This window comes from Papaver somniferum, unplaced genomic scaffold, assembly GCF_003573695.1.
Source record: "Papaver somniferum cultivar HN1 unplaced genomic scaffold, ASM357369v1 unplaced-scaffold_135, whole genome shotgun sequence".
Taxonomy (NCBI): domain Eukaryota; kingdom Viridiplantae; phylum Streptophyta; class Magnoliopsida; order Ranunculales; family Papaveraceae; genus Papaver; species Papaver somniferum.
Window position 1 is genome coordinate 6,341,010 of NW_020622713.1, and position 24,649 is coordinate 6,365,658.

Here is a 24,649-nt window from a genome sequence, read left to right on the forward strand (position 1 = left end):
CTTTCCGCATGTTTTTTTTGTTAGTATGACTCATGTTGCCGTACACTTAGCAGAAGAGGCACATTTATTGGGGCCTGTTCAGTTTAGGTGGATGTACCCTTTTGAGAGGTACAATTATATAACTACTAATACCCTTTTTGTATTTTATGAAATCATAAAACTTACATATACTTGGTTATTATCACATGTGCAGGATGATGAGAACCTACAAGGTTTATGGCCGCAACAAAAATTATATGGAACCGTCTATTCAAAAACAGTATGAGGTCATTAAAGGAGCGCGCCAATGCACGGAGTTCGTTCATAAGGGAAAGAAAAAGTCTTATAAGTGTCGTGGAAAGATATTAATGCCCGATGATGTTTAGGAAGGTCCATACCCATGTGATTCACAGGGAAAACCATATGAGCTAACCACCTTAGAGTATGATCAAGTTCGTTTATGGATATTGAGACATTCAGATGAAAATACTGAATGGGAAGCGTAAGTAAATAATAAGTTGGTTTCTGTTTGAATCAATTCATTGCACTATAAAAAGAAACATTCACTTATCAATGTCTTTGTCAGTTGATAGGAAATATAATACACTTACCAATGTCTTTGTCATTTGACGGGAAATATAATGCGTATGTTTCTAATCTTAATCAAACCCGTAGGGGAAGGACGGAAACTATGGATTACATTCCATGGTTAAGAGGACAACTTGAAGGCACTCCAATGACAGATTTTCGTAGGCTCGCAATTGGGCCGACGTTCCGCACAGTTTCATATAATTCTTATTGTATTAATGGCTATATTTTCTATACAGCAGATGCAGAAATGCATTTGACTACACAAAATAGTGGAGTCACAATGAATGCTTGCACCAGCTTTAGAGCAAGTTCCAGGGATACTAACCTTGTCGATGACGATACTACATACTACAACATTCTGAAAAAGATACTTGAACTAGACTACAGAATTTTCACAGAAGTTGTCTTTTATTGTGATTGGGCGCGAGTCGAAGACAAAGTACATGGATCATATGTGGATCGAGAGACAAAGTTGAGGTTTGTCAATTTTGAAAAGTTTGCGAGAAGCTCAAAGGAAGAAGACGAGCCGTTCATCCATGCTTCTCGAGCTAGCCAAGTTTTTTACTGCAGCGATTTGACAAGAAAGCATTGGAATCTGGTTTTGGAATCTCCTATAAGATCAGACCCCCATATGAATGCTTTTGAAGATCCATATGTCTTCACTGCAACCTCTAGTGATTCTCCATTGATTTCAGAAACGGTTGGAGATGATGATTATTGGAGTGGAATTGCTCAGGTAATAATGCGTTGTTTCAGAGCTTGTTTATTTATTTGTTTATTTTTTAATCTTCTTTATGTGAAAAGAGATTTGAACATTCATTCACTTCTTGATGCTTTCAGGGAGATGATGAGTATTCGGATGTAGATGATCAGGTAATAATGCTCGTTTGAATAAAATGTTTGTCCCTTTCAATGAAAGCTTCTTTTCTTCTTACCATACATGCATTAATTGCTGAACAGTAATGCAAACTTACATAGACTTTGCAATTAAGATACTCTCTGGGGTTAGATAATCACACTATGTTGTCCTGTATATTTATCTCAACTAGTGTTGCCGTCTGCTTCTTTTTTACAGTTCAATATTTCTAGGTATGCTAAAATGTTCATGTTGATCATAATTTCTGTGCTCGAGAATATAGTTATTAGCAACAAAGAAATTGATTTTTTAGACATCTTTAGTATTGACCCGGTTGATCTTATTGTATGTATATGTGTAGTTTCCTGATTTGTAAACAAATTTTAGGTTTGGGGCTATAATTTTGATACTCAGGGTTATACTGGGGACTGGTGGTAAGTTGTGTCAGTGTTGAGGAAGTGTGACTTGGTAAAGTCATTCACTCATTGTTGTCCCATATGGCCCGTCAGGTCGATTCTGGTATGCTGGATTATGATTTTGCAGCTGTTATATATGTTTGTGTTGTAGAATTAAAGTCTTGTACTGGATTCTGGGTGCTCTAGTTATGTTGTGATGCGAGTTAGTGAAGCCCTCATTATCCATGTCAATTATATGCCTATTTTTCTTGATGAAGATGATGGGTGAGATTCTACTCGTAAACCAGCTGAGACTTTTCCTTAACTTTACAGATTACGGTCATTTGAACAGTTGTATAAGATCTCAATGTCGTGAACATGAAATAAAGCCAGTTACTCATTCTTGGAATCTTTAGAGAAGAATTTTTGTGTTTGAGCCAGTATGCACTAGAATAGTTCAGCATAACAGTAGTTTATATGTTGCACATGGTTATGGTTATGGTTGTGGCACCGGTTCATCAATCAGTACAATTTTCTCATGTTTCTGCACCTTGTGCAGATAAAATGTATTTAGAATAGAATTCAGATTACAATGTACACTGATTCTGAACAAAACCATGAGTTGGTTGATGAGGAAGTGGTTTTAAATTATTTTTATCTTCTTTATGTACATGGATATTCATTCCCTTCTTGATACTGTCAGGAACTAGCACTAGCTGAATGTGAAGATGATGAATATTCGAATGGGGATGCTTAGGTAATAACGCTCGTTCAATCCTTGTTTATTTGTTTTTTTTTTTATCTTCTTTATTCATATGGAGATTCATTCACTTCTTTATGCATATGGAGATTCATTAACTTCTTGTTGTTGTTTTTTATCTTCTTTATGCATATGGATATTCATACTCAGGGTTATGCTTAGGTAATAATTTATTTTCTAATTCTTTAGTCTTTATGATTTTCAATTTTTGAGGTGATTTTGTTGTCATTGTTAACTCTATTGAAGAATATGTGGTTAGGAATTGTAGTTATGAACTGTAAAATTAGTTGTGATAGGGGTTTAGAATAATGGGGTTTTGCATAAAAATGAACACAATCTCATGAAGCTGTTTGGGGGGTTATGGTTATGGAAAGGATTCAAGGTGGTAGTAATTTGGAGGGTTGTGAAGAAACTACCTTGAACTCGTTTACTTGATAATTAAGGGTATATTATGATTGCTTTTGTTGGGTTAGTCTTTTGTAATGTTGTTCACACCATTGAATAGCTACACAAAGTTATCATCCTATATGAAAACTGACCATTCTGCTATTTGCTACATACAATTATTGTATTTTGAAATAAGTAGTTAAGAAATCTAAATAGCTAGCATAAGTGTGTAACATAGAGCTTATAGTAGCGAGTTATAACTAGGGAAGGGTCTTCTTATGCTTGATGGTTTGACATAGATGCAAAGTGAATGCCTTTTTTTTTATTCTTTTCTTTTCTGGTAATAAGATGTTGTTTTTCCTGGATCCTAGATAATGCTGATCAGTGCGAGTTTCGTAGAAGTTTCCTTTACAGAATTCTCGATATTTAGTCGTAGTCATTGATGGGATTTGAAAATCAAGTAGCTTGTCTTTCTGAGTTAGTGAATTTCTTGCTCGATATTTAGTCGTAATGCCTGTCTCCTTCTTTATTTGTTCATCTCCATATTGATGTTAGGAATGAAGTCACTATGTAAATGATGTTGTCTTGATGATGGGTATAGGACCACCTCCATGTTTGAAGTCATGTAAACCTAACATATAAGGTCTGACTTACTCTTCTTTTGAATGTAGTTTGATACCTTCATGGATGTCGGCACTCTGTTCCCGATGGTCTCATGAGGATAACTGGTGTCATGGTTGATGGTAAGATCGTTGCTCCTGCTGGATGTAGAAATGGTTGAAAGAGTTGTGCATCTAAAGTTCTGCTCTCGCGCAAGCTAATGCCAAGATCCCAATGACTGAAATTGTTGTTGAAATTCTCAGGACTTGTATCACTTAAGAAACCTTAATAATTAGAAGTTTTTTGTAATGATTTTGGACTAAATTTATGAGTACAGTTCAATGTAATCGAGTTGTCATTTGGTATTAGACGAATCAGGTTCTATATAGAATTTGAATTTGAATTCGAGAATTTGAATTTCACTTGAATTTGAGAACTTGAGTAATTGTCATTTGAATTTGAATTTAAATTGTCATTTAAATTTCATTTGAATTTGAATTGTCATTTAAATTTCAGTTTCATTTTAGTAGAATTTGAATTTGAATCAGATTTATTTCAGCCCAGTAAGAATAACGGGAGTCAGCTAGCCAGATACCCAGGTCTCGTGCGTAGCGGCACAGAAAAAGCATCGTAATTCAGGGGCACTTAGAAAGTGTCGTTCCAGAAAAAGACACTGAATCTACGACACTTTCAGCAGCACTCCGAAAGTGCCGGTTAACTCGTTAAAACGACACTACCTGACTATCTTAAATCGGTTGTTTTCCACTAGTCTATGAATCGCATGAATGAGTTTATGATGGAATCCTGAGTTTCAGTACCTCTCGATATTGTGACAAACTTGTGTATATATTTTCTTTGTTTTTTAGTGTTTGCTTAAATCAAACCTTTACAAGACCGAGTTGAACGAACTTTTACTACCACTTTCAAAATAACATCACTCCATGAACGGGAATAGATGACTGGGCGCACCACACTCATGCTCCATAGCCAAACAAGTAGTGTGCCAATATCTCATCTCCATGACCGAACCAGCAGCGCGCCAGCACGAGGAACACCAATCGCTCAACCTACAACACTCCATGACACCAACACTCCGTGGTCAAGCCAACTCTCCATGGCTCCAGCACTCCGTGGTCAAGCCAACTCTCCATGACTCCAGCACTCTATGGTTAAGTTAGCGCCAACGCTCCATCATCACAATTTGGTAGCCGAAGTTACAGCGCCTTCATCACCGTTTGGTATCCAAAGTTCCAGCGCCATATTTTCGTCATTCCACGGACTGAAGCTAGTTTCACCATTCCACTGACTGAAGCTAGTTTCCACCATTCCACACGGACTGAAGCCAGTTTCCACCATTCCATGGACTGAAGCCAGTTTCCACCATTCTCCGGACTGAAGCCAAGTGACATCTCCATACGTTCCGTGACCTAGCCAGCTAGCGCCATCCACCGATCCCCAAACCAAGTTGAAGCACCATCTCTTCCCATCACCCTATGGCCAATCCAGAGTTACGCAAAGTCGCCAATACAAGGATCACGGATTCCTCATGCCTCCTGCCAAAGGTGCCAAATTTTCCTGGCAATCTCTTCATGACTTATCACTTTAATTTTTATCCTTGGTTGTCTCCATCTTATGCTTACCCTGCAACAATGCCACTGTTACGAGCTAAGAAGGGGACTTAATGTTGATGGTGGTTTTTAACTCAGGGCTAAATTTGTAAAAGTCTATCTACCTGACCCGACATCAGATGTAGTAGACATTGATATGTCTTTATTCCGCAGGGAATTTGGAGAATATATAAAAATCTGACGAGTAACTATGTCTCTCTTCATATTATATCGAAACTCAAGCTCCTGGATGAACTAGTATAGAGCCTAATGAGTGTATAAGCTCCTAACTGCATTACTCACGAATGCCGGAGCCTGCTGAGTACTTTTCTTGTTCTTATGTTCCCTAGCAGAACCCTTAATATTGGTATGGCATGACGGATTTGTGTTCACTCGCAGCAGAGTAGCACAGACCTCCAAGTACCAAGGTTAAGGCCCTTGCAAAAAATACTCAGTAAGAAAGAAAATAATAAACAGAGCCGCGGATTGGGAGCAACAATGAGGGAAGCATGGCTATGCCATAGGCTAACCGGCGCCACTTGGACATGTCCCATGCTACCTAACCGGCCCTTACTCCCTTGTAAACCAATCAGGTTGCTTTAAACCTGCCACACTCCCATGAGTTGTGGCTGGGCCCATACTTGCCGGACCCATTTCCCATCGACCAATCAGGTCGCTCTAAAGCCGCCACACTCACACCAGAAGTGTAGCCACGCCCATGCTTGGCCGACCCCTCTCCTTCCTATCGACCAATCAGGTCACTTTAAAATACGCCACGAGCACTATAGGTGTGGCCGCGCCTTACGTTTGGCCCACCCCTTTTCTTGACCAATCAAGTCGCTCTAAACTCGGCACCATACATTAAAGGAAAAACGCACCCTGCCGCGCCACCATACTAACTGGCAAGCCAAACGCGCCTTGCCACAACAACATATTAATCGGCATGCCAACATACCACTCTGCCACAATAACGTTCCAACATGCCACTTTATCACAGTAACATGCCACGAGCCACTTTAGACTTGGCGCCGCCAAGCCCTAACTTTGGCCACGACGCCAAATCCTAGCCTTGGCCACACCTCCAAGCCCTAACTTTGTCCACGACGCCAAATCCTAGCCTTGGCCACGCCGCCAAGCCCTAACTTTGGCCACTGCGCCAAATCCTAGCCTTGGCCACGCCGCCAAGCCCTAACTTTGTCCACTGCGCCAAATCCTAGCCTTGGCCATGCCGCCAAGCCCTAACTTTGGCCACGGCGCCAAGCCCTAACTTTGGCCACATCCTAGCCTTGGCCACGCCGCCAAGCCCTGACTTTGGCCACGACGCCAAGTCTTAGCCTTGGCCACGCCGCCAAACCCTGACTTTGGCCACGTCGCCAAGTCCTAGCCTTGGACACGCCGCCAAGCCCTGACTTTGCCTATGGCGCCATATCATAATTTTGGCCACGCCGCCAAGCCCTAATTTTGGCCATGCCTCCAAGCCCTAGCTTTGGCCACGCCGCCAAGCTCTAACTTTGGCCACAACGCCAAATCCTAGCCTTCGCCACGTCGCCAAGCCCTAACTTTGGACACAACGCCAAATCCTAGCCTTGGCCACGCCGCCAATCCCTAACTTTGGCCACGACGCCAAATCCTAGCTTTGGCCATGCCACAACGCCACAGGCGTGGCCATGCCACAACGTCACAGGCGTGGCCGTGCCACAACGCCACAGGCGCATGCCACTACGCCACGGTTATGTCATTAACAGGTGCCAACAGAATGTGGCCATAATCAACGACCACCCTCTCTCCTGAATTGCAATCTCATCCATCCAAGTTCACCACCGAGCTGACAGACTTGTGGCAAGTTTTAAGCGACCAATCGCCTAAATCTAGTGGTCATGGCTACGCCAGGCGCCACTTACACCACCGTGCCACTGACATGCACGAGCTATGCCAGTCATGCCGCAACACCACTGACATACACCAAAACGCCATTGTGCCATTACCAGACGCTAACAGAAGGTAGCCATAATCAACGGCTACCCTTCCTCATGAGATGCAATCTCAGCCATCCAAGTTCGCCACCGAACTGACGGACTTGTGGCAATTTTTAGGCGACCAACCAAGGAGGACCTAATAGCATCACATAATATTTTCGTGCGGCAAGACTCTTGATTTTGGCTTGCCACACATAGAAAATTGCTACATGTTTTCCACAAAAACACTCGAGACATCAAACATGTCACAAACTGGGGGATACTCATCAGGGTATTGGTCTGGCGGTTTGCAGCGTGCGGCGTGCAATACGCCCGTTACAAGAAAGTGTCATGAAGCGGGATGGTTAATGGTGGCAAGAAGTAACGTATGTTAACGGATCCACTTCCTTCATAATGGAAGCACGTTTTCTGATGGTTACACACTCTCCCATCACTCAACTGTTCCCACTTTCTACGAGACCAGGGTACATTTTGTTATGACTTGTATAAATAGGTTTCACCTATTTTCCACCAAACGACAAGTTTTTGGTCGGCAACATCACAGTATCCAGAAATCACCAAAGAACTAATACCTTTCATTCCAGTTCCACTTTCTGATACAAGTCATAAAACAACCATACCTTCAGGATCAACTATTCTGGTCGCGACACTTTCTCCGCTTCCCTCCCTAAGACCAACCCTTCTCATTCACTTTGTGACCGAAGCAAGCCTGAAACGGTCATTTATTGGTTTAGGCAAGGATTGTACAGATTGATCTCTCGAATCAAAAGTACTCATGTGCAGTGCATTGTTTAGGGTTTAGATTTGTTTCTCACCCACACACCCAAATTTACCAAAACCAGCAGAAACAGTTTTCACCCACAAACACCTATGCAATGTTCCAAAGGAATATGTTGAATTTGAAGACCTAAAGAAACTTACTATTAACCTTGGAGAACTGCTTGATGCAAAAGATCCATATGGCAGTCACCCTCTCAAGAATAATGTTAAAATCTATGTGAAAATCCCTATCAATCGAGCTCTCCCTACTAGTATTCCACTCCTTACTAGAGGAAGGGAGGAACCTTTTCTCATTGAATGTAGGTACTTCAAGGTCCCAAGAAACTTCTGTCGTTCTTGTCGTGTTACTGATCATAAAGATCTTGTCTGTCCAAATTGGCTGGCAAAACAAACGTTTATTAAGGAATCTAGCTCTTCTGCTTCAAAGTATGTTTACCCACCAGTTTCTAGACTTATGGTACCAACTACTCAAGCACAGGTGCTTCCCATAATTGTCTCAAATACCTCTATGGTTGATTTTTTATCTACTCAAGTAGAAGTAGCACCATACTCAAAGTCAAATGATGGAATCTACTGATTATGTGGGAAAAGGAAAGGCTGCAGTCATTGATCAAAGATCAAATGCAACCAAGAAGGAATCTCTCAAATGCATGATCAACATGGGATCATTTGGTGGTAGATCTACTTCTATACAAATTCATGAAATGGGCATAAATCAAACCAGGCAACTCATCCCTCTGGTCAATGGGTTACCTCTGATTTTAAAGAAAATAAATAGTCATGTTGAGGGTTCAACTGCTCTGAATCCTATCACTGAGTCCAGTAACTCTGGACCGATATGAACCAGTAACTCTACTAGAAGGTTTAAAACAGCTGCAACTCCTACTCAGAAATCAGGTATACCAAAAGATCAAGCTTTAGCTTTAGCAGCTGAACATGATGCTCTGTCAAGTTTGAAGAGAAAGATTAATCCTCGTGTCGATTTTAGGAAAATAACTAGGTCTACCTCTTCTCTCCTGGATGATTCTATCTCCAACCTTCCCAACAATGATAATACTGATCTAGATTATTCTACTCTCTGTCCTCCCATCACTAAATTGGGTGACATTTATACTTTCAACTTGTCCCAATGTACCTTCAATACCCACCCCTATCCCGATGATTTTGGAAATTTCACCGTACCTACTGATACTGCTCCAAATGGCAATGGTGTCTGCAACAATTCCTCTCATGAGGATGCTGATCTGAACCTGAATGCTACCCAAGGAAAATTTCCTGTTGGTGGTGCTAGTAATTCTCAATCTAATGGGAACCAAAACTCTGCCAATCATGTTTCCTCTTCTCCCACACCTATTGTTTCCCAAGTCTCTCTTATTGCTCCGTTCCTATTAATAATGTGAATATAGTTAGCTGGAATGTACGTGGTCTTGGAAAAAAAGTTTGCTAACAAGAAACTTAGTATCATGCTTAGGAATATCAACCCTGATATTGTTTTCTTGTCTGAAACCAAAATGCAAAAAGATTTTGCTTCTCGGAAATTGAAGAATTTTGGTTTCACCCGTACTGTTAATGTACCTTGCATTTGGAGAAGTGGGGGTCTTGTGCTGGCCTGGAAAAAAGAAATTGATCTCAACATTATTACCACTAGTAGTAGGGGCATCTATGTTACTACTAAGGATATCATACACTCTAAACTTAATTATCTTTTTTTTTCATATATGGAGAACCTAATAGGTCGTTAAGACAAGCCTTCTGGGAAGACCAATGCCTCTTACCACCTATACCCTCAGATGAACCATCTTTCTTTATAGGTGATTTCAATGCTCTCTTAGGCCATGAGGATAAAAATGGGGGTTCAGAAGTTAATGAAAATGATTTCTTTAATCTTAAGAACTTTTGTAATGTCTTTGATTTGCATGATCCTGGTTTCTCTGGTCCTAGGTTCACTTGGTCTAATACGCAACAAGGTCCTGACCTTATTCTTGAAAGACTTGATAGGTGTTTTATTAATCAGCATGTTGAGATGTTGTGCCCTAAATTTTGTGTTAATAATCTTCCTAGGGACTCCTATGACCATTGCCCTATGCATATTGGCTTTAATTTTGAAGTTAATGTCATGCCAAAACCTTTTCATTTCATGGCTATGTGGATGGAAGACCCCACATGTAGAGATGGTATAGAAAATGCTTGGATTGTAAATGTTGTTGGTTCCCCTGCTTATAAGCTCAAATCTAAGCTTCTTAAGACAAAAAAAAGGCCTTAGAGACTGGAATAAAATTTCCTTTGGCAACATTTTGACCAATATTAAAACTACTAGAGAAGAGTTGGTAGAGCTTCAAAATTCCAACCTTTCTGACTCCATTTCTACTTCTAGATTAAGGGCTAGACTTGAATATCTGTATAACCTTGAGGATCTTTATTGGAAAGATAAATCTAGAGAGAGATGGCTCTTAGAAGAATATAGAAATTATCCCTATTTCCATAGAGTCACCCTCTTTAGAAAAAAAAGAAATGTTATTAGTTGGATAAAGAACTATTTTGGTAATGTTTTAACCGATAGAAATAGCATTGGTACTTCTTTTGTGGATTATTTTAAAAATCTTTATTCTTCCCAACCTCGACAGTTTCAAGATGAAATCCTAAAAAACGTACCAGTCAAGTTCTCTCCTGAGGATAATGCTTTATTAAATCTCCCCCTCTCGGCTGAGGAGATAAAGAATTCTGTTTTCCAAATGGGTGGGAAAAAAGAACCTGGATCTGATGGGTTCACATGTCTGTTTTTATCAAAAAAATTGGGATATAGTTGGTGAAGCAGTCATTGACATGACTCAAACATGTTTTAGAACTATCCACTTATCAAAAGTTTTTAATACCTTCAATATTGCTTTGATCCCCAAGGTTCTTTTATCTGAATTAGTCTCCCAGTACAGACCTATTGGCTTGTGTAATTTTCTTTGCAAAATCCTGTCTAAAACACTGGCCAATAGACTTAAACCTCTCATGGATAGGATCATATCCCAGAATCAAAGTGCCTTTGTCCCAAAAAGAAGTATTTATGATAACATTTTATTAGCCAATGAGGCTGTCTATGATGTCAATCATCACAAAAAAAGAGGGTATTGCTGTTATTAAACTTGATATGTCTAAAGCCTATGATAAATTAGAATGGTTTTTTCTAGGTAAAGTCTTACTTCAAATGGTCCTATATGATCATTGGACTAATCTTATTAATCAATGTGTTTCTACTGTTTCTTATTATGTGTTATTGAATGGTAGGCCTATTGGTTTTATAAAACCTGAAATAGGTTTGAGGCAGGGTGATCCCCTGTCCCTTTATCTTTATATCATTTGCTCTTAAGCTTTATCTGCTTACATTGATAACTTGACTAATAAAGGCTTAGTTGAGGCATTAGAATTTGTAGAAATGCTCCATGTATGACACATCTTTTGTTTGCTGATGATTCTCTCATGTTTTCTGAATCTAGTGAACAAGGTTTTAGAGCTATAAAAAACTATCTCCAAAAGTATCGCCTAGCCTCTGAACAGGAAATCAACTTTGATAAGTCTGGTATTCTCTTTAGTAAAAAGCTTCCTACCCCTCATATGAATCATTTATCTAATATTTTGGATATCCATAATAGAGATTTGGGGAGAAGTACTCATTTACGCCCATAGCTTTTCAAGCCTCTAAGATCCAGACCCATATGGATATCCTTCAATATGTTGATGCTAGGATTACTGTTTGGCTGCATAAACTCCTATCTCAAGCTGCTAGAACTACTTTGGTTAAACATGTTGATCAGGATATACCTTTATACCAAATGGGTTCCTTTCTTATTCCAAAACACTTTTATAGAAAGACGGACTCCCACCTTTGCCAATTCTGGTGGGGAGAGACTCTTAATCCTAAAGATAGAAAACTTCATCTTCTGGGCTGGGATGCTCTGTGCTCTCCCAAGTCTGAAGGTGGCCTCGGCTTTAGGAAATCGAAACTGAATAACTTGGCCATGTTAGCTAGAAATGCTTGGAAATTAATAGAAAACCCTGACTGTCTTTTAGGTACTGTGCTTAAAGCTCGTTATTTTCCTAGAACTGGTTTTCTCAATGCTACTTTTCCTAGTGATTGCTCTTGGACTTGGAGGTGCTTGCATACTATTAAAGAGTTGATTAAACCTTTCATTTCTTAGATTGTGGGTGATGGTAAATTTATTGATCCCTGGTGTGATGAATGGATCCCTTCCATAAGATCTGCTACTCCTAGCCCCTTAGTCCGTCCTGACCCTTGTGTTAAAGCTGACTACTTTATTGATGATAACACTAGATCTTGGGATTTAAACAGATAAAGACTCATTTTGATGATGCTTCTGTTCATAAGATTATCACAATTTTCTTAAGCCAGTTATGCACTCCAGATAAGAGGGCTTGGGAACTTTCAAAGGATGGTAGATTTTCTTCTAAATCTGCTTACTTGGGACTTAGAGGGTTTGGACCTTCCCCTATTAATAAACTTTGGAAGTGCATTTGGGAAATTGATGTTCCTCACCGTATTCAACTCTTTACTTGGAAAGCTGCTACAAATGTTTTACCTGCTAGAACCGTTCTTCAAACTAGAATGCCTATGAACTCTGTATCTTGTAGTAGATGCTCTGACCCTTGTGAATCTGCTATGCATGCTCTTGTTTTGTGCCCCTTTGCTAGTCGTGTTTGGATCCTTTCTACTTTTTGTGCTAATAGCTCTGGTATCTCTTCTAGTACTATGTGTGATTGGCCAAACTTTTGTTTGTTGTATGTTAACGTGTTTGACCCCCTTACTAGAATTCCCATAGATAGACATTGTATGTTTGTTGCTGTTTTGTGGTCTTTATGGACAAGTAGGAACAATCTAGTGTTTAGAAATCTCCAAGAAAACCATATAGCTGTCATTCATAGAGCTAAAGCTATGCTTCTCACTGTGAAAGCCAAGTCACAACACCCTCCTAGACTTACCATTACTTATAGTGATCATTGGATGCCCCCTACTTTTGGTTGGATCAAATGTAATACTGATGGAGCTTATGATGACATAACCAAGGCTAATGGTGCAGGATTTGTAATGAGAGACTTCTCCAGTAAGGCTTCCTTCTGTGCTTCTATAGTCTTTGATGTGGAATCTGCTGAAGAAGCTGAAGCTAGAGCTATCTGGGTTGAATTGAAGAAAGCTGTGGATTTAAAGTTTACTCATATCATTGTTGAAAGTGATGCGCAAGACCAGGTTTCCCAATTCTCTGTTGGTAGATTTGATGGAAATCCTAGATCTGATGCTATCTTTGAAGACATTCAACTTTTTGCTTCCTTGCTTACTGAATGTATTTTCTCTTTTTAACCTAGAACTTGTAATTCTGTTGCTCATGAACTAGCTAAATGGGCAAAAAAACAACAAGTCTTCTATGTACTGGTCCGTCCCTCCTGTTTGACTTAGGCCTTTTGTTGAGGAAGACCATTAGCCTTTTTGAAGGCCTTTGCTTATTAAAAAAAATAAAATACTTTCGTTGTATTGTTTTGAAAATTTTCTCCCGATGGTAAAAAAAAAAACACCAAATAAATATACCATCAATAAACAATTCTTTTCATTGAAATGATTTAGTTTAAGTTAGATTAGTATAATAACAGAATCCAAGTAAATAATGTTTACTAGAAAATTCTTAGGAAATAAAGATATCAACTTTGAATGAAACTTGGCGATTTATGTGAAATGTTTTTTTTTTTTTTGAGCTTTTAATATCTATTTACTCCATTAATGAGCATATTTGGATTTTCTTTTGATGGTAAAAGTACACGATAAATAAAATTCTAACACGGGGTTAAATATTCTCGCTATGAGTTTCTAATAAAAACAAAAATTAAAAATAAAGAAGACAAATTAGTACTATAAATAGTTATAGACAAATTTAATTTGACTTTTATAAGTGGCAATTAGGAAAGAAAAAACTAGAATTAAAAAACAAAATTACATTGGAACTTCCAATCAAGATGGAAAATAGGTGGAACAATTTAATATTTCTTTTTGGAAGCAGCAAAAAAAAAAAGAGAAAAAAAAAACCTTTTGTGAAGTTTCAGATTTCAATATGGGATTGAGTCAAGAGATGCCGATTGACCTGCCATCTTATTTATGGGATTGAGCATCTCCAACAGTGGGTGCTAAAAATCTAACGTGGAGTTTTTATTTAGATCCTTATTTATGGGGTCATATGTATGTGGCAAAAATAACAATACTTTGCTCATGGACTATCTCCAACAATGTGGGTCTTATTTTGAGGATTTATTTTTTTTCGTTAATGATAAAATTGATTCCTTTTTTCTATTGGTTCAAAAAAATTATTTAAAAGTAAAAATTTTAAATATGGTTAAAAAGATGACGTGGAGGTCATTCCCAAGGTCTAGATAAGAATTTCTCCAAAACCTTCATATTTATTTTGACACCCTTCCTACTTAATAGAACCTACTGTTGGAGATGAGTTTAATGTAAATGAGAGTCTAGAATCCCATGTGTCATAAAAAAAAGATGCTCCTTTATATATCCTTGAAAATACTAACATACCCCTTTATCTTCATACCCCAAAACATATCTATCTATCCCATCAGATGTGTTAATTTTGTGTACTCCCAAATTTATATCACAAGAGAAGAAGAGAAACGCAAAATCATTGAGAAAATTATCTTCTCCGTCGTACGAAATCGATGAGGCATGCAATCGAGAGAACCATTGAAGAAAACCACGTAAACATACATGACAATACGGTCCATATCAAAGATAAGTATCATGTGTAAGACCTTTGATTTACAAACATAAACAAGTAAGCCTCTCTTGTGGATCTTGATGCCAACAAGATTATTCCATTTTGCAGACATGGCGAACGATTAACATACTTTGATGATATCAGTGGAGAACCCAAATATCCTTAACATTCTTCCATTGTTTTTTCTAAGTATAAACAAAACCGTCACCATCAAAATCTCAACTTTCTTCTTTGTGAAGCAACTAATATTTTGTGATGAAGACTAGAATTTTGTAACGTAAAGATCCTTCAGGATAAGGCAGAGCACACAAGATCAGTTGGTTCTATTCAACCTTAATCTCAATTTATACCCGCCGGCCATCGTCATGAAGTAATTAAGCCTAGCTATCATCTCAGAAAACAATGATTAAGCGAATGAATGAAGAAATAAACAGAAGGAAAACATGATTTTAGAGATATAACAATTTCCTTTAAGAAATCTACTTGACGGACTAAGGCTGAAAAAGTGCCCTAAGTTTTTTTTCTTTTTTTTCTTAGGAAGAAGATGATGGTGGGAGTCGTGGGATTGTGTTATACGCGTAGACATGCAACAATTGGGGTTTTAGAGTGGGGGTATGTGTATTAACAGTATTCTAACCAACTTAACGAGTTAGAAGGGGTATGGTTAATATTTTTAGGGGTATATACGAGAACTCCAAAAAAAATAAAATAAAGCCTTCACCCTCTATATTGCAGATGCTCTAAAATCCTCTCTCTTTTTCTTCTTTCTTTTCTCCATCTAGTTCTTCCCCATTTTCAACTTCTCGAACACAAACAAAACACTGTGTCTAAGAACAGCATCGAGCCCCTAATTCTCATGGAAGATTATTCGAACTCAAATATTTTACCCTCACTTTCGAGGAGTATTGGAAGTGTTTTGGAGTAATGACAATGGCTAGTTCCGGGGATTTTGTAGAGATTGTTTCAAAACTTTCATCAGATAAAGTTAAAACTCGAGAAGTATGTTTTTCTACACTTATTTCTGGTCTAATCATCCGCGTAGTTTTCATCAAGAACTCAAAATTAGGTTTAAAATGCTCCGATTTTTGATTTTTTCTGAATATTTTTGTTGGATTTTGTAGGAAGGGATTAAGCTGTTGAGTAATTGGTTAGAAGGAGAAAGATCGTTTGGATTCTGCAAAATTCTTAGTCAAAATACTGCGAAACTCAAACCTAATGAGATTCCTCACTGTAAGTTTTGTGCTGTATTTTTAAAAATCCATTTAATTTAAGGGTTTTCTTATGTAGTGTTGTGATTATTTGTTTGTGTTTCAGCAAAAACTTGGCCATTCCTTATAAGGGTTCTCATTGGATGTATTTTCGTCTGAGATATCTATGAGCAAGAAGCGTCAACCAAAGCTGATTTTTGCTAAAACTCTTCGGATTGCGATTCAACAGGCTGAGGATGCAAAATTTTCAGGTTAGGAATCACTTTTGGATGTTTTTCCAAGAATATTTTGGTGGAGTGAACAAAACTGGATTTTGTGGGGAAAATCCATATGTGAAAAACCAGATACTGACTGAATTGTACGAAATTTGCAATTTCAGACACATTGAATACCAAAAACAAGGCAAGATGGCACCAGATTTCCCGTTGTATCTGTATTTTGCTTTGCATCTGATAAGCTAGTTACTAACCAAATTACCATGGAACCACCAAATTAGTCAGGATTGTGTACTTTACAATCTTACTGCACTCGATCCAAAACTAGAAACCTGAAATTTTTTGATATGAAAACCGTAAAGTTTTGCAATTAGGGACTTCGACAACCCTTAAAGTCATGAAAATTCAAGGGCAGTTTTGGTAGTAGCATTTGTCAAGAGTGATTGGATGTTGTAAAAGATTTTTTAAGCTTCGTTCATTTATACTGACTGAAGGGAAAAGGGCGCCTGGTAGTTGTATGCACAGTTGCAAGCTTTGTTAGATTAAAGGCTGTTTACACTAGTTCGGAAGTAGCTCTTGTGTTGTTAACTTAGAATTTAGTACATTTGAACTCCTTAAGTTTGTATTAATTCGATACTCATCATATCTCATTTGTTTTGTATTAGGCAAGATGCAGCTCTTATTACCCGTTGTCAAGTCACTGTTTAGTCACATATGGGATGTCTTGAGGGATGTTCCAAGCTACCAGTCTGAATACGGAATCATTCTCCGACATCTTATTGCAGTAAAAGATTATAGATTTCATATGAGGAAGCGGGTTTATTGTGGTAAGTACATCATTTATGTATGAAGCTTTGGTATCCATTGTTTTGATGTTACTTCTTTTTTCATCTTTCATCTCTTCACGCTGGTAGGTCTAGTTCTCTTGTATTTGGGGAAGGTGGAAACTAGTTTAGATGGAAAATACAACATTCAATCTAACCCAAAAGAGGAAGTGTTTTGCTGCATCCTGACATTGCACTCCATACTAGAAAATCCTCCTGGGGATTTTCCAGATAATCCTTGTAGTCGAGGCCAACATTCTGGAATTTGGTGATGAGGGTGTTCAGATCTGAATTTGGAGCTGGAATGTTGTTATTTGCATCTGTTTTGCTAGCACTCAAGCTGTCCTTTCTACCCATCAGAACATCCCATCCCGGTCCACCAGACTGCAATCAAAACACACGTCGCTATATCAATTATCGGCTAAAAGCTCAGTTAATTGGATGGTAAACATTTTGTAAATACTACTAATACACATTACCAGAACAACGGAGTCTCGTGCAGCAGTTGCGAGAATGTCAGCACATGAAACAGTCTCCGGGCACACAGATTCAAGTTCAGATTTTATTGCATCAACCACATCAAATCCTCTCAGAGAATTCAAGTTGGGTAGTGCAGTCTTTTCTCCAGCAAACGTACTTGTATCATCTAACAACACAGAAGCATCGCAACCCTGCAGCCAACATGTATACATATCAACAATCTGTAAAGATGCATATTCACAGAGAAATAAAGATGCAAGATATTATTTGAAGGATGAAGTACTAACATTAACAAAACAATCATGGAAATGGAGACGAAGAAGCGAAGCAGCCATTTGTGGTTCGTTCATCACAGCTTCCTCAACCTTTGAGTAAATGATACGTTCAACATCAGGGCAAGTATGGTAGTAAGCACCGATTTGGAGAGCAGCATCACCATGATTAGTACTAAAACAAGCTTGAGTGAAGAAGTTGTTATTAGAAATGGAAGCAAATGAGAGAAAAACACAAAGCAGAACAAGGAGATTATTTAACACTGTCATTAAGCTAGCTAGTCTTGGAAATACTGAGAGTGGTTCTTGCCTGCTGCACTCTGGTTAGTAATTTATAGTGGCAAAGGGAGTGGTTAGAAGAGACGTAGTCAAGGTCTTGAAGCAGTCAAGGAGAGCTAGTGATGATGACATATAACAATGATTTGGTCATACTGATTCCCATGTGATGATTCTTCATGCGTTCTTCATGCAGAAGACTGCATATGGGATGGTCCATAAAACCAAAAATATATTGGAATTATTAGCAATGTTGAGATATCTTCACCATCGAAGAGTTTTTATTTATTTTTCCACCATTTGACACATTTTTAAAAATAAAATAAAATAAAAATCACACCATGATTATAAATAAATCATCTTTATCCTGTCCACTTTTACATTTTCCATAATCATATCTCCTTTTCTCACAAGTCATACTGTCAAATCAGTGTTGTGATGCGGTGTAGGATACCAAGTATAGTGGTGCAGGTTAAGAGTATTATATTCTTATGCGGACATTTGTCTTGTCTGAAGCGTGCTGCTGTATACACCTGTCTTAAGTACTACTATCATCTTCTGCTCCACTCTTCCATCATTTCATTACTTTTTACCCTCTCTGGTCTTTCTTCTCTGCAGAAGAAATTTTTAGGGATTTCAAAAAAAACCCAAAAATGGGAAAAACCAGTCAAAAGATTCAAAAGCCACTTTTAGATTTCCGCTCAATCAAAGATGATGCTTGGTACACAGTAGATAGACTTGTTCTAAGCAAGCAAAACACCCTTCTAACTGTGAAATTCTCTGGGTTTGGTGAAGAAGATGATGAGAAGTTCAATGTCAAGGATTTCAAAACAGTGAATGAGTTGGATCAGTTTTTGAACAGGTTCCGTCCAGCTTGTCTTCAGGTACAGGATGGAGAGTGTTATGATTTGAGACGTGGATCGGATGTCTGTGCTGTACTTGAAGAAGGTGAAGATGATCACAAGTTCTACAATGGTGTTATTGAATCGGTGAGTTGACTTCGTGACTGATTCATTGTGAGCTTTAAATTCTTTCGATTTTGTTGTACTGTATGTATATGTGGTTTAAGTTATAGGGTTTATGGGTGGTGGTGAGAGTTTGTGAATGTTATTGAATCGGTGAGTGAGTTAGTGACTGCTTGTTCATGTGATATTGACAATTTCTGTTTTGATTCGGGGTTTTATTTTGAGTTGCATACTTGCATGTTTTGTCTGAGTCCATTAATCAATAGATTCCATAATGTGAGTAGTTGAATCGGCGGGTCGACACAGTGGCTTATTCTTATTTGGGTTTGTTTTAGTGCAAATTCGTTTATCTCCTTCATATATGCTTAAATTCAGGGTGTTAGTGGTGGTGTTGGGTGGACAGAAAACACTAGATTATACACCTAGGAAATGCCATAGCTAATCTGACTTCGTTCAACAGATCGAACGTGAACCTCACACACGCAAAGGAGGAGAAGAGCGTTGTTCCTGTATATTTGTGGTGGGTTGGCTAGAAGGTCCAAATGCAAGGTGTACTGAACAGATGGGGATTAAACGTATTTGCAGACTTCAACCAGGATCCCCATTATTTGATTACTCGCTCGAATGTTTCATGAAGAGGTCACGAGAACATCTTGATTCGCTTTTGAAATGATAAGGTAACAAATGGCTTTTGGGTTATTTTGTTTTGGTCAGCAGTAAATTACAAGTAGTATGGGGTAAGAAACTAGGAAAGTTAGCCTTGGTGGAATCGTATCTCTACCTTTGTAAATATTGATATCCACTAGCTCGTCTCGGTTTTATTAATTTGGTAATGGTTCTTGTTAAGTTGAAACTGATGTCGATTTTATTTATTCTCGGCTTCATACAACCATGTTAGCAATTGAATACCTGCTGGTGGATGATAATCCATTGTATCTACCCATGTTTCTATTATATAGCGTATTAGGTCGGCTTATACAACCATGTTAGCCAACAGAAGTATTCTGTTGCAGTTAACCCGAAGGGCTCAGCACACTGGTGTTGCAGTTTCTTCTGGACAGCACACTGATTCTCTGCCAAAGTTGCACATTCAGTACTGCAGTTTTCTGGAATGAAGGAAATTCCTTTGATTTTTTTGAACTTCCTGAAAGTCTTTGTTTATCGGATCGTAAGAATAAAAGCAGGCAAACTTCACATTCCTCTGAAAGCCATCATACATGCTAGATGGTGGATTATAGGTTTCTAAGACCATCTGGTCATTTCCAGCAACTGAATGAAAGTAAACAGGCATACGAAAAGATAGTATAAGAAGGTAGTCTGACATTCACTTCAGTCCAATCTTTAAGTTTACCTGCATAACACAGAAAAATAACTTTGTGTTTTCCGGTACTAGGATCGAATCCAAACAGATGAATCCTCTAACAGGTCCCAAAATTTTAAGATATGCAATTGACTGAATTTTCCACACGGTGTGAACTGTGACTCCTCTGTCATCAAAGTGCAAATTAGCTGACAAGAACAACTCATAACCCCTTGTGGTGATCCTGCCTATCTTGCTGTACCATCAAAAAATTCAGAAGCATCCCAATTGCCTATGTTATACGGTGGCGAACTTGGATGGCTGAGATTGCATCTCATGAGAAAGAATGTCCATTGATTATGGCCATATCTAAGGATGGCCATTGATTATGGCCATATCTTGTTGTATTGTAAAGTGACGAACTTGGATGGATGGCCATTGATTATGGCCATATCTTGTTGTATTGTAAAGTGACGAACTTGGATGGTATGGCCATATCTTGTTGTATTGTAAAGTGACGAACTTGGATGGCCGAGATTGCATCTCATGGAAAAGGATGGCCATTGATTATGGCCATATCTTGTTGTACAGGAAAGTAGTAGCGCCATTGGCATAGTGGCGTCTGGCGCAGCTATGTGATAGTACACCACTGGAAGGAGCAAGTTCAAATTTTCTACTCAATTCCATGTGTATAGACTTGCTGGGAGTTAAAAATTCGAGTTTATAAACATGAAAGATGCACGCCAGAGTACACCACTGGAAGGAGCAAGTTCAAATTTTCTTCTCAGTTCCATGTGTATAAAGACTTGCTGGGTGTTAAAACTTCCAGTTTATAAACATGAAAAATGGTGCAAGCGTGGGGATGTAGCTCAAATGGTAGAGCGCTCGCTTTGCATGCGAGAGGTACAGGGTTCGATACCCTGCATCTCCATTTTTATTTTGTTTCGCTTTTTAACTTTGTAAGTGGAAACGACTTGTTACCTCTTTGTAAACTGGAGCTGGCTATCTGACAGAGAAGTCTCAACTTCTTCTGAATCATAACCATTTATGGTTTTGATTGCTTTACCTGAACAAGTTTGTCCATGGAATGTGTCCTGGAATCCAATTCTGCCAAATATTATAACACGATGGTCTATCATGGCACACAGTTAGCAGGATTGTGAAGGGGAAACACCCCGTAGCTTCTGCAACCAGGACATGATGTAAATATATCCGCATTAATAGTCGAGAATTTGTAATCCCATTAACACGGTGATTACTGTCCATCTGGTCCAGAAACAAAAACAATCGCGACGCGGGTAGCGTCAAGTATTTTTACTTGTCGTAGTGCAAGTTGTGTGAGGCTCGGACAGGCCGGCGTAAAACCTATGTTCTCCTCTTAGGAGATATTCTCTAGTCGACCCGATACTTGCTTTGGATTTGGTCTATCATGGCACGCCTGGGCTTGCCCGTTGCAGGTTGCTTACAGGAGACTCACAAGACCCACAGCACCTTGAGGGGATTTATGGTGCACGACATGGAAAATCTAAAAGGATGCAGGTGCGCTGTACCACATATGGTTCCCCCAGCGCATTCTTATTTTCTACCAATGTAGAAACGTGAAAACAAAATGGCATTTCATAAATGATGATCAAAAGTTTGAAAAGATAAAATGGTAGCTCTATAGGGTCCTGCAGAAGCATAAGAGATATATATGTGAATATCCATCGCAGGCACCAACTTAGGGGCTGATGGATTCCAGTCAGGACCGCTCTGCAAGGTCTTATCGTTACTGCAACTGCATCATCCTTCCCTCCCAAAGTGGTGGTCGCGGAGCGGAGTTGGTATCTTATAGGACAGGAATTCCCCCGTCTTTCGATTACAGTAGGAAATATGACGATCTGATTGCATGAAGATGAGATCTGTCCTGGCAAGAGCTTCAACGGAATAAGCTGGATCTATACAAGCGTAAGGTACCGAGACCTTCTCTTCCCTCCAACTGTGCTCTTCCCATTGAGATTCAAATTGAGGATGACATATGCACAAAACAGAAGTTTCCTGACATGATGTACTCATCAATATAACTACTTTCTCATCGACTTCCATCAGCATCGACCGAACGTGTCGTGCAGAATCCATGAACTCTTCAATTGTAAATTCAGGAACTGGAATATACTTGAAGTCTTCAGTTTCAACATCAAACTTCAGTACATACACGTCTGGTCGATCAGAACGGATTAGCCAATGTATCTTACCATCGGCATAAACAGGACCATCCATAAACGCAATCGTGTGTCCCAACAGGTACGCGGACGGGGATTCATCAACCTTCAATCTTCTCCATTCATGTTCACCAGTAGTAGCCCATGTATTACCCCAAACACTCAACACCTCCACAACCAGACGCTCTTCACCGCCCTCTTCATTTTCAGGAACAAACCTCTTCCTTTTTTTTTCTCTCATAACTTGATATGCACACCACTTTATGTGTACAGCTTTTCCAAGAAAATCCTAGAGCGATGGACTCAACTTGGCGCCTAGCTATTCCTTGAAGAGTGTTGTTGGTGGTGGTTTCAATCCAAGGCGTCCTATCACCAGTTGTAGGATCATACAAGAGAAATGCATCTTTAGTGGTAATGCATGCAACATTACGCACTGTTTGTCTTGGTAATTTATAGGGACCGGGACGCGGTATTATTACTGATCTCCTAAGACGAGTTAAGCCTTTGTCAGGTGAAGCAGTTGCGAATTCAAGGATATCTTCTTCTCCTTGTCCTCTTGATTCCAAATGGTTGATAGATAACACTAATCTAACATGACAGTCTTCCAATCCTTTACTGCGTAAGAAATCTCTCAAACATGCCCATCCAACTTCTAGGTGTCGGCGCTTGCTCTCTAACGTCGTTTCCTCCCACAAGTTTTTCAGAGAAGTGATCAGCATAAAACCTGCATCGCGCATATCCTCCTCCTCTTCTAGTTCTAAACCTTCCTTTTGAAACTTCTGGAGTAGGTTAATACCTGCGTGCGCAAGTTCATCAAATTTTTGAATCTTCCATTCTTTTGTTCCTCGGAGATCTGTTAGTGATGTTGTTACGGCTGGAGACGAAGGTCTAGTAATGGTTCTTTCAGGGGATACACAAACAAATAAACCTTGTTGGTGATAGCTCTTGCCGCCATCTCTTTCTGTCAGCAGCTAACAGAAGAACCCCAACCTCCAGATCTCTCTCTTACAAAACCCTAACCCCGAAATCTCTCTCGAATCTCGATCTGTTTCTGGAGAATTTTGTTGTGCACACGTACGTTACAGTCGTTAAGCTCGCTGGCTAAGAAACGAAGAAGCGCACCACAAAAATGGAAGTGGTTCTAATTAGCTAGAGTGAGACGGCCGTGGCTCAAACTTTATCCCCTGTAATGACAGCTGAATGGACATTTCTGCTGCACATCGGGGTTTGCTACGTAAACTGGATGGACAAATTCTTTCTCACTTTGATAGGGTTGACGCATACAGTTTCAAAATGACCAAAAGCAAAAACATTGTTACACGACCAAAAATTCTTCATCTTTTCGACTTTAAATTGAAGAATAATTGTGTATGCTCAACTTCCTTGGAGATTTTGCTCAATTTTTATGCAACTACAAATCATCACCTAGTTTTTCATGCAACTTACACCTATTTTAGTTAAAAGAAAGAGCAGTGCTATCCCGCACGACCTTGCGGGAAGCTATCCCGCTCAAGCGGCTTTTTTACCGTTAGATCATGCTAAAATTCAGATCTAACAGCCTTAAACCTTTAGGGGAAATGGTGGGTCTTATCCTGAAAGTGGTGAGTCCTTTCCTGAAAGTGATGGGTTCTTTCCTGAATGTGAATCTAACCGTTGATTTAATCATCCAACGGTAAAGAAGCCGCTTTTACGGGAAACCATCCCACAAAGTCGCGTGGGATAGCATTTGTCATAGGAATATTTGTGTGTTCCGAAATAAATTCTTGATTAACTTCAATTATTTCTCTCCCAATCATAGTCCTAAGACACAACTTCTTAAGATTAACATAAAAAATGTTAGCATAAATACTCCTGTAAGTAGGTCAAATCCTTTCCCAAAACCACAAAAGATATTTCCTAGTGCGTATTTCTTAAAACAAGCTAGATCTTCTCTTTTAACATACCCTTCTTCTAATTTCTTCTTCAGAATAATTTCTTTAGTAGAAATTCTCTCATAGGTTTCATGATAATTCTTATTAACAAATATGACTCTAGGTTCTTCTTGAAGATTGGGTTCAAGGACCTCTTTAGGCTTGAATTTCTTAATGACTCCTTTAGTTCTTCCCATATTTGTCAATTAAGAAAGAGAGTAGATTTGATCTTACTTGAGTGACTCCTTTTTGAAGATGATGACTAGATTGCCTCCTTCTTGACAAACCTTC

The 24,649-nt window shown here is 39.0% G+C and overlaps 2 protein-coding genes, 2 long non-coding RNA genes and 1 other non-coding gene across 5 annotated transcripts; 4 read left to right on the plus strand and 1 right to left on the minus strand.

Moving 5' to 3' along the window:
- The first annotated feature begins 965 nt into the window (after window positions 1–965).
- On the plus strand, window positions 966–2,542 carry LOC113333968. Its single transcript, XR_003352473.1, has 3 exons — window positions 966–1,306; window positions 1,411–1,443; window positions 2,525–2,542. It is a non-coding gene; the product is annotated as an uncharacterized LOC113333968 (long non-coding RNA).
- A 12,895-nt stretch (window positions 2,543–15,437) lies between these two features.
- On the plus strand, window positions 15,438–16,933 carry LOC113334177. The gene is made up of 4 exons (XR_003352590.1): window positions 15,438–15,706; window positions 15,829–15,937; window positions 16,022–16,166; window positions 16,796–16,933. It is a non-coding gene; the product is annotated as an uncharacterized LOC113334177 (long non-coding RNA).
- A 164-nt stretch (window positions 16,934–17,097) lies between these two features.
- LOC113334042 (peroxidase 40-like) lies at window positions 17,098–17,976 on the minus strand. The gene is made up of 3 exons (XM_026580390.1): window positions 17,722–17,976; window positions 17,434–17,655; window positions 17,098–17,338 (listed from the first exon to the last, which is right to left on the minus strand). Exons 1-3 carry the CDS (start codon window positions 17,974–17,976, stop codon window positions 17,108–17,110), a joined length of 708 nt encoding a protein of 235 aa, XP_026436175.1. The 3' UTR covers window positions 17,098–17,107.
- An 8-nt stretch (window positions 17,977–17,984) lies between these two features.
- Window positions 17,985–19,800, plus strand: LOC113334176. The gene is made up of 2 exons (XM_026580525.1): window positions 17,985–18,971; window positions 19,408–19,800. Exons 1-2 carry the CDS (start codon window positions 18,636–18,638, stop codon window positions 19,618–19,620), a joined length of 549 nt encoding a protein of 182 aa, XP_026436310.1. The 5' UTR covers window positions 17,985–18,635; the 3' UTR covers window positions 19,621–19,800.
- Window positions 19,801–21,105: 1,305 nt separating this feature from the next.
- Window positions 21,106–21,178, plus strand: TRNAA-UGC. The gene has a single exon. It is a non-coding gene; the product is annotated as a tRNA-Ala (tRNA).
- The last annotated feature ends 3,471 nt before the right edge of the window (window positions 21,179–24,649 follow it).